The sequence below is a fragment of the Vidua macroura genome, chromosome 1 (assembly GCF_024509145.1).
Source record: "Vidua macroura isolate BioBank_ID:100142 chromosome 1, ASM2450914v1, whole genome shotgun sequence".
NCBI classification, from domain to species: Eukaryota; Metazoa; Chordata; class Aves; order Passeriformes; family Viduidae; genus Vidua; species Vidua macroura.
In genome coordinates this window covers 72,112,736-72,125,738 of record NC_071571.1, presented here as the reverse complement: position 1 = coordinate 72,125,738, position 13,003 = coordinate 72,112,736, and the positions used below count along the sequence as shown (strand labels likewise).

Below are 13,003 nucleotides of genomic sequence, written 5' to 3'. Positions count from 1 at the left end.
GTGACTGATCTGTATTTTAGAGATTGAAAATAGTTTTTTTCCTTTCTTGTATATATTCAGGTTTGGTAAGACAGTACTAATTCTAATTGCTTGTGGCTTTGAGATTTTAAGTTTAGTGTCTCAAAAAAGTATTTTGCTTTCTTCTGAGCTGTGGCAGACGAAGTTTCCATTTATGCTGTGTGTATATATGTGTGTGTATATATTTATAGTTTCATAATTTGCATTCTAACTTTTTTTCCTAAGTGTTTCAAAACATGTCTTGGTTTGAAAAGACAGGTGTCTGCTAAGGAAGGCAGGAGCCTCTCTTGAAGTGGAAAATGTAAACTCTCTCCCTCCAAATTGTTGTAATTTTGAAATTAAGGGGCTCTCGGACAAAGATATGGGAGTAAAAACAACAGTTCTTTATTATGAAAAGTAAAAAAAAAAAAAAATGCAGTAATACAAAACAACACTGTCAGATTCAGAATGTGACCTGACACCCTGTGGGTCAGGGTGTTGGTAGCAGTCCAAATGGAATGGTGGCTGCAGTCCTCCTGGGGTGACAGATGTGGTTCTGTTGAAGCAGTGATCCTGTAGAAGGGTGCAGTTTTCCTCTGAAAGTCCAGTGGTGGTGTAGATGGGCCTGGTCTTCCTCTGGGAATCCAGTGGGAAAAAGGCTGCTCGTCTGGGAATCAACTGGGAAAAAGCTGCCTGTGGTGTTCCAATCTCAGATTATACCCAGGTAGGAATGCTTGGCACCTCCCCTTGGGCGGAGCATTTCACAATGGGATGATGTAATTTTGTCAGCCATTGGACTCAATGGCCCATCAACAGAAGATATCTCGTGGAGGGAGGATTGGTTGTGGAAGAGATAAGCTGCCCAATTAACAGAGGATAACTGCCCCACCTCTAACAGATGGCAATAGAATACACACCCCTGGCCACATCTTGCATTTGCAACTTAAGACAAAACACTTACGTCTTAATGTGTTAAAACAGTACTGTTGTGAATAGGGCAGGGATTAATTTATCTGTCCCATGAATTAACTGTATGATTTTGTTTTAAAGCTTGCTATTGGGAATCATTTCCTTATTTTTGGATAAGTAAAAATGTCAGTGTGGAGGTGTCTTCAGTCTTAAATACTCTGCAGAAACCTTTAACACTGTAATTGCTTAAATAAAAGGAAAAAGCCAGAGTCACAGGAACTCTGGAAGACACCTGTGGAATGGTATCAGGTTGATTTTAGCACTTCCTTCCATTAAGATGTTGTCTTAGGATACCATCACACTTTTTTCTTTCCTTGCTTTTTCTTTCATGCATGATGTTCATGAAGATACAGTGTGTCAGATGTGGGTTTGTTTTAGTGCTGTTTTTAAAAGCCTGGGGCAAAGGGACGGAGTCCTGAACTTCTGTAACTATTTGGAAAACATTTCCTTCCTTAAGTTATATTGAACATTTTTTTGTTGTTTTTTATTATTTTATTTTGAACATGTTTTGTTGTTTCTAACCACAAGTCATTATCACATAACTGGAACTCAAAGGCACTTGAAAAAAAAACAGGGAAATGTTTTAAACAGTTCTGCTAATGTCAGAATTATTTGCAGAGTAGATTTCACAAGAAGTGTTAATGTAAAAGGAAAAATGTCAAATGTCATGAATCTCTCTTCCTTATGTGTCTTAGGTTATTTTGAGCTCCATGATAAAAGAATGCGAACAGAAAGTGGAAAACAAGACCGTCCAAGAACCGCAAGGGTAAGACTTCCACTTCCCTTTTTCTATGTGCCTCCAGAGTAGTGTTCTGCAGAGTGTATTCCATAATGGTGTCCAAGGTTTGTGGCCTAAAATCCTGCACTGACATATGCTGTATTTGAAAACAGATTTTGGAAACTTTAATACAGTGGTTGTTTCTGTCTCCAGTAGAAAACACAAGACAACAATTATTTTTATAGGAATGTTGTTCTTGGTTCTTAATTTTTTGTTCATTTAAAGCTGTATTTAAATTTCTGTCCTGAATCTTGAGAAATCAGGGTGTGCCTGGCCTAAGTGCTTAGAGCAACATATGTAGCAAGTACTTTGCCACCCATGGGGGTGGCAACCTGCAGGCTGAGGGAATCGTTCTGGTCCGGGAATGGCTTGCTTCAGGCTGGTTTGCACAGGACTGGTGCACACAAGAACAGTTTCTCCGGTGTATAAACTGACCCCTGTGTCAGTGTGCTAGTTAGGCAGTAGGCTGACTTTGGGAAAATGCCACCTGTGTTGCACTTTGGGAAAAGACCTTTTCCACGAACACAGAGTAAACCCAGCTCACCAGGGAGGCAGCAGACACACTGTGTATATGCATCCATTTGCTTCACATGTAGAGATGGTATCATCTGTGTGCACTTCCTGATAACAAAAGTAGCCAACAGACGCATGTTGGATGTGGAAATTTGGAATGCTCAGTGTCATTATGATGAGTTGTATGTGCTCTGTTGCCTGCTTATTGCCTGGAATGGCATGCCAGCAGGTAAATTCTTGTGAATTATTATATAGCTTAACAAATCCTTAGCAGTGTTGCCAAGGAAGTGTGTGAGTAGGTATCTGAAAAGAGAATCTGTTCTCAATCCCAATGCTTTGTCATGAGAATTGAGACAATTACTGAAGCTGTTCATGTCATGCTTCCTTAGCTATAAAATACTGATAAAAATTTACTTCTTGAAAGAGGTCACCTATGGTCCTGGAAGCAACTGGTAGTTTGAGAATGACTAGTGTACAAGAACTCAACAGAAGAAATGTAAAGTAGAAAAAGGGTCAGTCTCTCCAGCACCAAGTAAAGTACTTCAGACTTTACTAGTAGTAAACACTTTGAAATGACAATCAGTCCTATTAAGCCATTACAGAAACAGATAAATGCAAACCTCATACAACATCTAATGTATTTTCTTTAAGAATGCAACTGCTGAAAACTAAGCTATGAATAGGATAAGTCTTTGCAGTCTATTCCTTTGTTCTTTAATTAGCCTTCCTCTTTCTTATTCAGTGTCAGGCTATGGTTGTAGTCTTGTGCTGTACTGTACAAAATTAAGAAGAAATATTTTACCACTGAAAAAAATGACCTTTTCATATACATAAATATCTCTGTTTTCTTACTAAGTGCTTGCTAATTTCAGTTCCTAATTTCAATGGCAAATACATATTTGACAAAGGATTTAAATACAACTGGGATATAAATTGCTGGGGTTTGTTAACAGCATGGCAGTGCACACACACAAAAATCAAAGTGGGTGCAAAAGCAATCTTCTGATGTTCTTATATTGTCTTTTCCCCTTGCTGTTAGAAAAGCTTGGTCAAATAATACGGGATCAAATAAATTGTTTTTTTCAGAAGATTAATTTCTACATTTTTAAATATTGGATAGCCACTTTTGTTAAACATTTTGTTTAGCAATTAACAACATATTTTAATCATGGGTAACAACTTACATTACAAACTGATTGCTATACTATGCCCATTAGGAATGTTTGTTTTGGCCTAGAGCTTCCCCATAAAACAGGCAGAACTCTGTGTAGCATCTGATTCATCTAGACACCAGGAAAAATTTGATGTTTACGCATTATTTTTATTTGTGGGTTGGGTTTTGTTTTGGTTTTTAAATAATGATTGTTTTAAACAAGATACACTATTGCTTTGTTGGGTTCTTTGATTACTTTTTAAAGATGTGAGACTCAAATTATTTGATTTCATATTAATTTTTGCTATGTTTAAATATTCAGTTTGCATAGTAATGGAAGTATTTTGGAGGCTATTTATTTTGGATATTTAAACTTTTAAGTATGCATGATGCTGTGGATTATATTTCTATTTCCAGTAACAGTATTAGAAAACATGAACTTCTAGGCTCTGTAGTTGTTACTGTTTAGTTTTTGATATCAGATGCCTGATATCCCCCAAACTGTTTCAACAACCAATGGAACACCTCCTTGTTTTCCTCAATCTTATTCAGGATCATTAGACTAATGAAAGCACAGTTTGTTTAGAACTACAGATTTGTCACCAGTTGCTAAGCTTTCTTTTCTGAAGTGAGCAGTTTTATTTTCTTAATGCTGCTAATGCTTGGAATGTACAGTATTTCCCAAATAAGTTTTCATAACTACACATAACTCTAGGATACCTCATAGTCTGAGATAGCTTCTTGTCCTTAACTAGCTGATAGTGAGTGCAAACTGTTACTTACATAATTTATATGTCCTTGCTTTATCATGAAGACAAAGAAAATTGTAAAAGGCATCCATCTTATTGTAGCAGTAATTTCCCAGCTGAGTTTTATCAGCTGGAAATATGTGATTCATTAGTTGACCGGAGATGTTTAATCAAGCCAAAGATGTCTGGCTATATGACTGTGCCTGAAATAAATATTTTACTTTAAAAGTCTATAATTCAACTATTTGCAAATCCACAATACAGCTTCAGTGAGAAGCTTCCCTTTTATTTTCAAGGTACTTTAAAAAGAACCAGAAATCATTATTACTAAGCACCTTTTTTCTGTAGTGCGAAATGGGAGACAGTACTGGCTTACATCCCTTCTACCTTCGAAAAAATCATTCAAGCTCTGTTGAAACAATTCAGAGTTAACTTCAGTTTTATCTCCTTGATGCAAGTGCGTCTAACAGAACTGTTTATAACATTTCACACGGAAAAGTCAGTTCCTGGAATCTGGCCTTTGCCAGTAAGACAGATTTTGTGGTCTTAGCTATAATTTTGAAATGCAGAGTCCACACTGAGTTCACAAGGGAGAATTTATTTGGTAATTTTTTCTAAAATTGTCCTTGTCCAATGTTGAAAAACACTTGCCATTTTGACTACAAATATAGGAAGTATGGAATATTTGTTAATATTCTTGCTATGTACATTTGCTCTGTCTTGAGACAGATGACTCCTACTGTGCTAAACAGTTATATAAATCTGAACTTGAGCTCACTGATATGTTGTTAATTTAAAAAAAAATAATTTCATATAATAGGAATAATTTCATGTAATAGGGATAATTTCTTAACATATTATTCAAAGCTTAGCATCCTGTAGCTTCAGCATTGATTGGATTGCTCCTTCCAGTCCAGTTTGTGGGAAAGCTTTGAACTCTCCATTGTCCTATCTAGTATGTCTCAATTAGGAACATCCAAGCACAGGTAACAGGACCCACGTTCACAACAACCAGAAGAAGACGCTCCTTACCCAGCAGGGGGCTGACCCAGTAGGGCTCAGGGTGGGGTTTGCAAAAAATTTATAAGGAGATCAAAGGAAAGCTGATCAAGTAATATAAAATAAAGATTTATTGAGAGTTACTAGATTGACAATCTTCACAGTTTTTAACTCTGCTCAGGTGAAAGCAGCTGGAAAATAAAGAGCTGAAAATTAAAGAGAGATGTCACTGTTTTGTACTTACCTTGCTTTTACTCATCTCTACACATCTGCTAATGTCACCGTTGGAGGCAGGTTACTTGGGTTAGAAAGGTCTGTGTCTGAACTAATACTGGTGAACTTAACACTAAATAAACACAAGGATTGACATTTCTGGTAAGAAGGCAAAGCCAGTCTTTCGCAGAGGTATTTGTCACTACAGCAATTCCCTAGTAGGTAGCGAATGCTAATGTGGTGACATTCAAAGGTACTAAAAATTAGTGTGCACAAAAATACTTTACCATTTTCACAGGCACTGTGAGCACATTATAATAAATTTAACAGTGTATATATGGACTTGGTAGTGATGGGTTTTCAGTTTTTCTTCACATACTGGTCTTTTTTGTTGAAACCTATGAAACACAAAGACAATTTAGTTGCTTAAAAAATAACAACATAAAGTTCTTTTTAATTTGTAGTCTCATGCCACAAAATATTTTCCTTTCCTAGCTCAATGTCAATTGCAGCGAGCCTGGTAAGTGAAGATACAAAGACCAAGTTTTTGAACAAAATGGGCCAACTGACTACATCAGGTGCAATGTTGGCTAATGTGTTCCAGAGGAAGAAGTAAGATGGGAAAAGGAACTCCCAGCTAACACTAAGGTGGACCTCACAGAGACTGGTTCCTGTACTTGAAGTACTTGCCTTTTAATTTCTTCTGTCTTATGTTCTTGTAGTATAATTTTATTCTAACCTCCAAAGATATTTGCACTGCTTTTGAATATCGCTGTGTATCTGTTAATTTTGGGTTAACTGTGGTTGATATAAAACTGAAATCATAGTCTGTACCAAGTCCCTGTTCTGTGTTCTCGTCTTTTCCAGCATATTTTTTTTTATATAGTGGAAGGTTTTGGGTTTTTTTTATTTTCTGACAGGATATCAGCAAATATCTGTATTATACATGGAGCTATTCTGACGGTACTTAAAATAATGTAAATTTGAAGTCATTGTCATGAAGTAATAAAAGTGGAGATTACTTATGTATTTAAATTATGAGAGAGTAATGCAGATTTTTTAATTATGTTTCTAAAAAGAAGAGGAAGAGCCACCAGCATTTGTCTGTGCTTCTAGGGTTGTTTTTGTAAGTATTGTGCATCTTGAATCCAGAGGAATTGCAGTATCTAATGTATGAGACTGCTTGCACTGCATCAGTCTGCGGGGAATGCTCGTGTTTCACATGCTTTATGCCGACATTGTAAATGCTGTACAAAGTCCTTCAGATAAAATTCTCACATCTATGTGGTTTTTTTTTGAGGGATTTTTTTTCTTTTGTAGGGGTTTTTGTTTTATTTTAAAGCACTTTACAAGTCTACACATCCACAGTCACAACCATTAAGTAAAGGAAATACATGATAAATTAATAAATGTGTAAGCTACTACACAGGGTCCCTAGTACAGTTCTGCAGGCAGAGGAAACCTTATGCAGGAGAGAGACAGCTTTCGTCTTGCACTCAGTGTGCAGTTCTGTGGACTGTGAAAACTAAAGATATTTTGTTGTTTAGATTGAATTTCAGTTCAGATTTGATTTTGGAGTGTTTGAAATTATGCTGAGTTTGATGTGTAGTTTCTTTAAAATGTTAAGTAGACTGCCTACCTACTATTTGAAAATGACATTACAGGGAGTATATTCAACTACCAAATATTTTTCTTAGCAAGGAAGCATTAACAACTAAATCCTTTTCTTCTTATACAGCACTTTTTTCCCCCTTCTTTATGTCAATGTAAGCTTCTGAAAATAAACTCAAGTGCATGTATGAACTGATATGAGGTAGCAAAATAGAAAAGCTCAGGCGTTCTCTGACACGGTACCAATTCAGCTGGAAGTATCGACGTCTTTGAGGACTGGGAAAGCAAAAAAGAGCAAGGGAATAAAGTACTCCCCTTTACAGGGAGTAAAGAATATGGATGGAATAACAGGTTGGGTATCACCCTTAGATGGCGATAACTTGAGGCTTCTGCCTGCTTCATGTCTGTGCCTGTTGGCTCCACATACGCTGTTCCTGCCATGGTTGTGTTGTGACAGGGCCTGCTGCTCACATGCGCGCCGTTGGTCCCCTTGCACTGCACTGATGAACATTTCTGTGGAGGTTACAGACAGCTCCATGCCTTCGTGTTGCTCGTTACCATGAAATTTTGCTTTTAGCAGACTGACTGTGAAATGGAGACATTCCTGAGGAATGGAAGTGGTCATGTTCCTCTCTATTGTTCTGTTGTCAATAAAAAGTTTTGTATACCTGCCTTGTCTTGTTACTCCTGCTCTTCTCTGAAAAAGATAATCACATCAACAGAGCTGTTACAGGAGAGACATCTAATGCACAGAAATTGTTTAGCCTTAACTCTTTTTACATAGCAGGTGGTAGACTGAACTTGCTCAATTTCCTTTGCTCCTAGACCTGTGGCTTTACTGCTGTTTTCATTCAGGGTCTCCTCTTCTCCTATGTCTCCTGTGCCACAGTTTTGTTTTGGATTTTTCTTCTCCTCTTTTCTGACTTCTCGAGCAGTTGCAGTGCCAGAGACAACTCTGTAGCCATGAGACTGAAATAACAGGTCAGTGGCTAAGCTGCTGCTTTCTAAAGCAGGGCAGCTGCCTGTGAGAGTGGCTGCTCACCTACGCTGAACTTCATCCACTGTTTGGAAAACTTGCGAATTCACATGAGCCGAATAACTGTGACAGCAATTTAGCTGTGGAAAAAGTGGGATGAGACTCCTTAGTTTGTTACTATAAATGTAGCATCTTTACCCCATTGGGTAATAGGTCCAGTCTCTCCAGCCCCTTGAAAAGTGTAGCTTTTGCTACTCACGATTCTACTTCACACCAGTTGTAGGAATTTGAGCGAGGATTGCAGGAAGACCAGCACAGTACCTGCTGAGGTGAGAAAATTACTGTGTAGGCAGCTAACTTTCAATGCAGGTTGTCTTCAGGAGTTTTGCCTCCTAAATTTCAGGTCTCTGTTAGTATATGTTGGTTGTAGGAGTTTTTCAGTGTTTATTAGTTTTCAAATAGGAACAGACTTTCAAGATTGCAAGAAGTTGTTCTGTGTGGGGGCTTGGTGATATTTGGGGTTTTTTCTGGTTATTCCTCCTAACTCTGACACTGTAGCATTCATGACTGGAAAATAAAAGAGAGACACATTTAATGAGAAGAATTACCAGAATATTTTAAATTAACCTTCCCTCCCCCCCTTTCCTGTTACTATTCAAAATAAGTTAACCTCTTGGGAGAAAATGTTTTGTTAAAAGAAAGCAGTTCATCCCCTAAGGGTTGTCTTCAATTGCTTATGGTTCTGCCTAAGTAAGGATTCTGTAAAAAACCTAAATGCTTTATTTGCATTGCCTGAACTTCTTCAACTTGTTAGCTTTAAATATCAATGGTCTCATGCTGCCCCTGGTGAAATTTCAGAGAAAATCTTAGTATCTTTATATTAAATATTGACTCTTGTGTTCTTAAAGAAAAGTGATCAGTGGGCTGAAGGCACCTGGCTGCCTCAATATGTTTTCTGTAGATTAAGCATAAAGCTAATTGGTATTATGCCTATGTTTGGTTCTGAAAGATTGTTTTCTAGCACTCTATATTAGGCAAATTGCTCTTTTTGTATCTTCTAAGCAAGGTGAATAAAGGGAGCTCCATAAGAAAAGCTGCTCAGTCTTCTTCTGTTAGTCTCTTCCTACTCCCCTACTGCACCAAGAAGAAAAACAATCCTGCTATTACTGTACATGAAAGTATATTCTGGTTAGGAGAACTAAAAGCAGTGTTTGAATGGATTTGAGGCTAGAAAAGCTGAGGAAGCTGATGGATTGAAAGATTAAAACTTATCCATGAAAAACATCTGTTGTGAAGAGCAAGGAGGAGTTTTTGTAATATATTGTGGAAATTCATTGCTACATAGGGATGATAAGATGATTCAAAAAGATTCTGCAGAAAAGTAGATTTGTGGGATATTTCTGCACTCTCTGTTGTGACGCTGTTAATGTAATTTCTCTGTTCCAGGAGTCAGTGGCTCTGTATTTTAGTGCATTTATGAAGGTGAGTATAATGCATTCCAAATGTTTAAAGTAATTTCCCATATGGAGCTTACTGATGATGATATTTAAATGAACCATGAAGCACCAGCACAGGTTCATGGAGCAGAAAGTCACTGACGTGTTGATACAGCAAACTGATTGGCATGGTACTGATCTGAGGTGGAATCACAGAAGTTCCTGCATCAAATATATGTGCTGATGAACAACAGGAATGAAGGCAACAAGATTTCAAGGAATCTAGTTCACTGCTTTTCTGACTGCATTTGGCTAATGTTTCTAGTAAATACATTTAGAGATCCATAGCTAATTTGGTTTAGACTATGAAATCGGTCAACAGAGGCCCAGAGGAGCATGGTTGTTGAATAAAGCTTTTCAGGTCCTGGATGTCAGCGATGTATACTGATATATCATGTATTAACTAATCCAGGTGAGTAACCATGAATAAGTAATCATTTTTCCAGAGAAGCTGTTTCTAAGGTTTAGCTTAGAAGCTGTTTTAAGGTTTCCTTAGGTTTAATGCTGGCCAGTTTTCATCCATACAGATAAGCTGTAGGAAAAGATGATTCTGCTTACAGAGTTAGTAACAACCAAGTCAGTGGCAAAACACCTTTGTCTTTGGAGGCATCTGCACTATGTGCTGAGCTTGAATGTGTGTCACACACTTCCAGTCTGGTGAAAGACTTTCTTAGGCTGAAGATTTCCATTTCCTAGAAACTTCTGAGCATGAGCAGTTCTACTGCAGAAGTCAGTGACTTGAAACAGTGACTCACCACTTGGTGTCAAGGGCCAACACCATGGCAGCAGTCAGTCTGGTTCCTTTCCCAGCACTGGGATTGCATGTGCTTGCCACTGCCTCCCTCAGTCACCCCATGTCAGGGTGGTCTGCACCCACTTGAGTTCACCATCCCACAGAAGCAGAGGGCTGTTTGTTCTACCATTTAAATGCTGTTTGCAAATTGGGCTGTTTGCTGTTTATTTGAATATTGCCATTCCCAGAACTATTGTGACTGTGGCCTTATGCTGCTGCTCCTTGTCCTGCGCTTTTACAGATTTTTTTTCCCATTCTGTAACACCTGAGAGACCTCTTCAGGAGATGGAGGCAGTACAGTGAAGTCCTGCTGAAGTGACAGCAGCTGTAAAAGAGCAAGTGCCTTGTAGGATCATGCGGGTCGTTCTGTCAGGCATTTGCACCTTCCCTTTAAATACGCTGCAAGGGGAGGGGAAGTGGTGATGGGGAAGAAGCAGCTGCAATGTTTAATAGGCAATAAGGGCTCATGTAGGTTTGATCCCTTGCTGACAGATGAATGCACTCCATTGATCTAAGTATGAGTCATCTCAATCAGGTGAGTTTTCAAAGGAGTTTGGGATCACTAAATGTGCTGTTAGATTAAATGGTAGGGTGGTTCTGGGGAACTGGTAATAGGGTATTGCCAAGGGTTAGGGTCTCAGTCCCCCTGTTGGTAGGTGTTTGCCAGCCTTAAAGACTCACCTCCAGGGCTTGAGGAATATCCTGGGCAGAGCAAGCTCCCCAGGCCATGTCAGTATTGCTCTTGTCCCAAGGATGAATATATGACTCAAGTCCTAGAGGTCAACAGCTATCTTATAAACATCAAAGTTAAAAATTCACCATGACTTTGTATTTCCTCCCTGGAGTATGCAGGCGTAGCTGTTGCCACAGTGGCTGGTGATAACCTATCAGCTCAATGTCTGCTTGCACGTACTTCAAATATCTGACGTACTAGCGGTGGGTGGTTGGCAGCATTTTTCTTTTGAATGCTGTGGACTTGAGGTTTTTAGACAGGCATTTAGCAGTGGTACATTTTTGTGGGATTGTAAAAGGTGTGTTATGTAAACCACACCAGTGTGACTAAGGAGCTTTATTATAGTTGCTCTGTCATGGGAAATATTTGTGTGTTTGAAAATTTCAAGGAGACTGGGCAAAAGAATGCTATGGAAACTTGCCTTTCACAGGAAGAAAAGAGTTTCAAGTTGACAACATGATTTTGTGTATGGGTTGGGGTTTTTTGTAAATAATAGATTTTTTAAATTGATTTATTTTAATAGCTAGAGTTCTCAAATAAAACTAGAGCCTCCTATGCTAAAATGTGCAGATACTTTTCTACCTTTTTTCTCCAAGTGTAGAAAGCTCCGCATGCTGGGTCATACAGTAGGGCTCCCTCCCTGCAGTGGGTGATGAGGCAGCTGAAAGCAGCCTTTCTCCCTGGTACCATGGCAGACTCTTTGCATGGATTGCTGGTACTCCAGAAGCTGCCCTGTGAGCCGCCTGCCCCGCAGGGCATCCCACTGATTTAGAGGGACCTTTCCTAGAGCTCTGACTTTGCACTGCACTGCCTTTCTTGTTCACCTGCTGAGAGGCAGGTGTTCATGTTTACACAACCTGTATTTAGTCCACAGACTGAAACCCCAGATAACCTTTGTGGCACATACTGAAAAACAACCATTCATCGTGATCGATCAAAACCCTTCATCTCATCCTCTATCCCTTGGCAGCATGTGAGAGGCAAGGGAATGCCTTCACAGCCTTCCTGCACATGAGAAAAGATTTCCTAGGGTGCAACCATCTGCCTTTCAGTGTTGCTTCTCTACCTAAGAAGAGAAGATCCAGGTCACTTTGAAGACCTGGATTTAACATAGAGCCTCCTGGTTCTCCCTCCTGGGGAAAGGGGCATCACAAGGTGTTGGTGTCCTTATTGCAAGTAAGGGGAGCTCAGTGGCATGGATAAAGTGAAGAACAGCTAGGGACGTAAACATGAGCGTACAGGTGCTGCTTCAGATGCTCTGGAGTATCCACCAAACCATTTCTGGCCTTTGCTTTTTTGAGTTGAAAGTTTTGGAAAGATGAGAGACAAATTCAGGCATTGGCTGGGACTGAGTTGCCATTTATCCAAGCTCCTGTAAAAGAAGAGTTTTTACACTGATGCTGAAGGGGTGTAATTTTCACACAGCTACAAAACTTTCAGTGTTACATTGATGTAGATAGCAACTTCTAGAATAGCATTTAGCAGGTAATACCCACTTTTCTCTCTCTAGGAAGGAAGTAAGAAGATCCATACTGACCGCAGCCCTAAGCGGTTAGCTGGGCTCACGGTTTGTTTTCCATGGCAGGCATCACCAAAGAAGGGATCCTGGAATTATCCAAGGTATTATTTTCATTCTGTCACACCGCTAAGGCTGCACAGGGTTTTCCATCTCTCCTCTTTCATAAGACCTTCCCAAAGGCTAGTCCAGTTTATGCATGTGTGCCACAGTGGTGAACAGAAACAAGAGGCACCCGAAAACAGAAAACAAGTGCCACCGTTAAGTTTGAAACCTGAATATTTCAAGCATTTTGGTTTTATTCAAAACAGGTGCTTTGCAACAACAAAATAATGTTGTGTAGGAGAAAAAAAAAAATTCTAGAACAGGCGGACAAACTAGTTTTGGTATAAATGTTTAGGTTTTATCTGTGCTACATAGAATGATATATGTGATAATTGTGAGAGAATTGACAGTGCCACACGTTCCCCAGTTCATATTTTATAGCATTCACATTTTAGTTTCTAA

At 39.0% G+C, this 13,003-nt stretch overlaps 1 protein-coding gene across 4 annotated transcripts in view; it reads left to right on the top strand.

The window, feature by feature from the left end:
* Positions 1-7,654, top strand: part of RELCH (RAB11 binding and LisH domain, coiled-coil and HEAT repeat containing) — a 77,384-nt gene extending 69,730 nt beyond the window's left edge. For 3 of the 4 annotated variants that reach the window (XM_053976202.1, XM_053976195.1, XM_053976229.1), the window contains 2 exons: positions 1,662-1,732; positions 5,867-7,654. In XM_053976202.1, the coding sequence (XP_053832177.1) occupies positions 1,662-1,732; positions 5,867-5,987 (192 nt within the window). In that variant the 3' untranslated portion in view covers positions 5,988-7,654. The remainder of the gene's footprint in view (positions 1-1,661; positions 1,733-5,866) is intronic. The other variant, XM_053976213.1, reaches the window with a different exon arrangement.
* Positions 7,655-13,003: the final 5,349 nt, after the last annotated feature.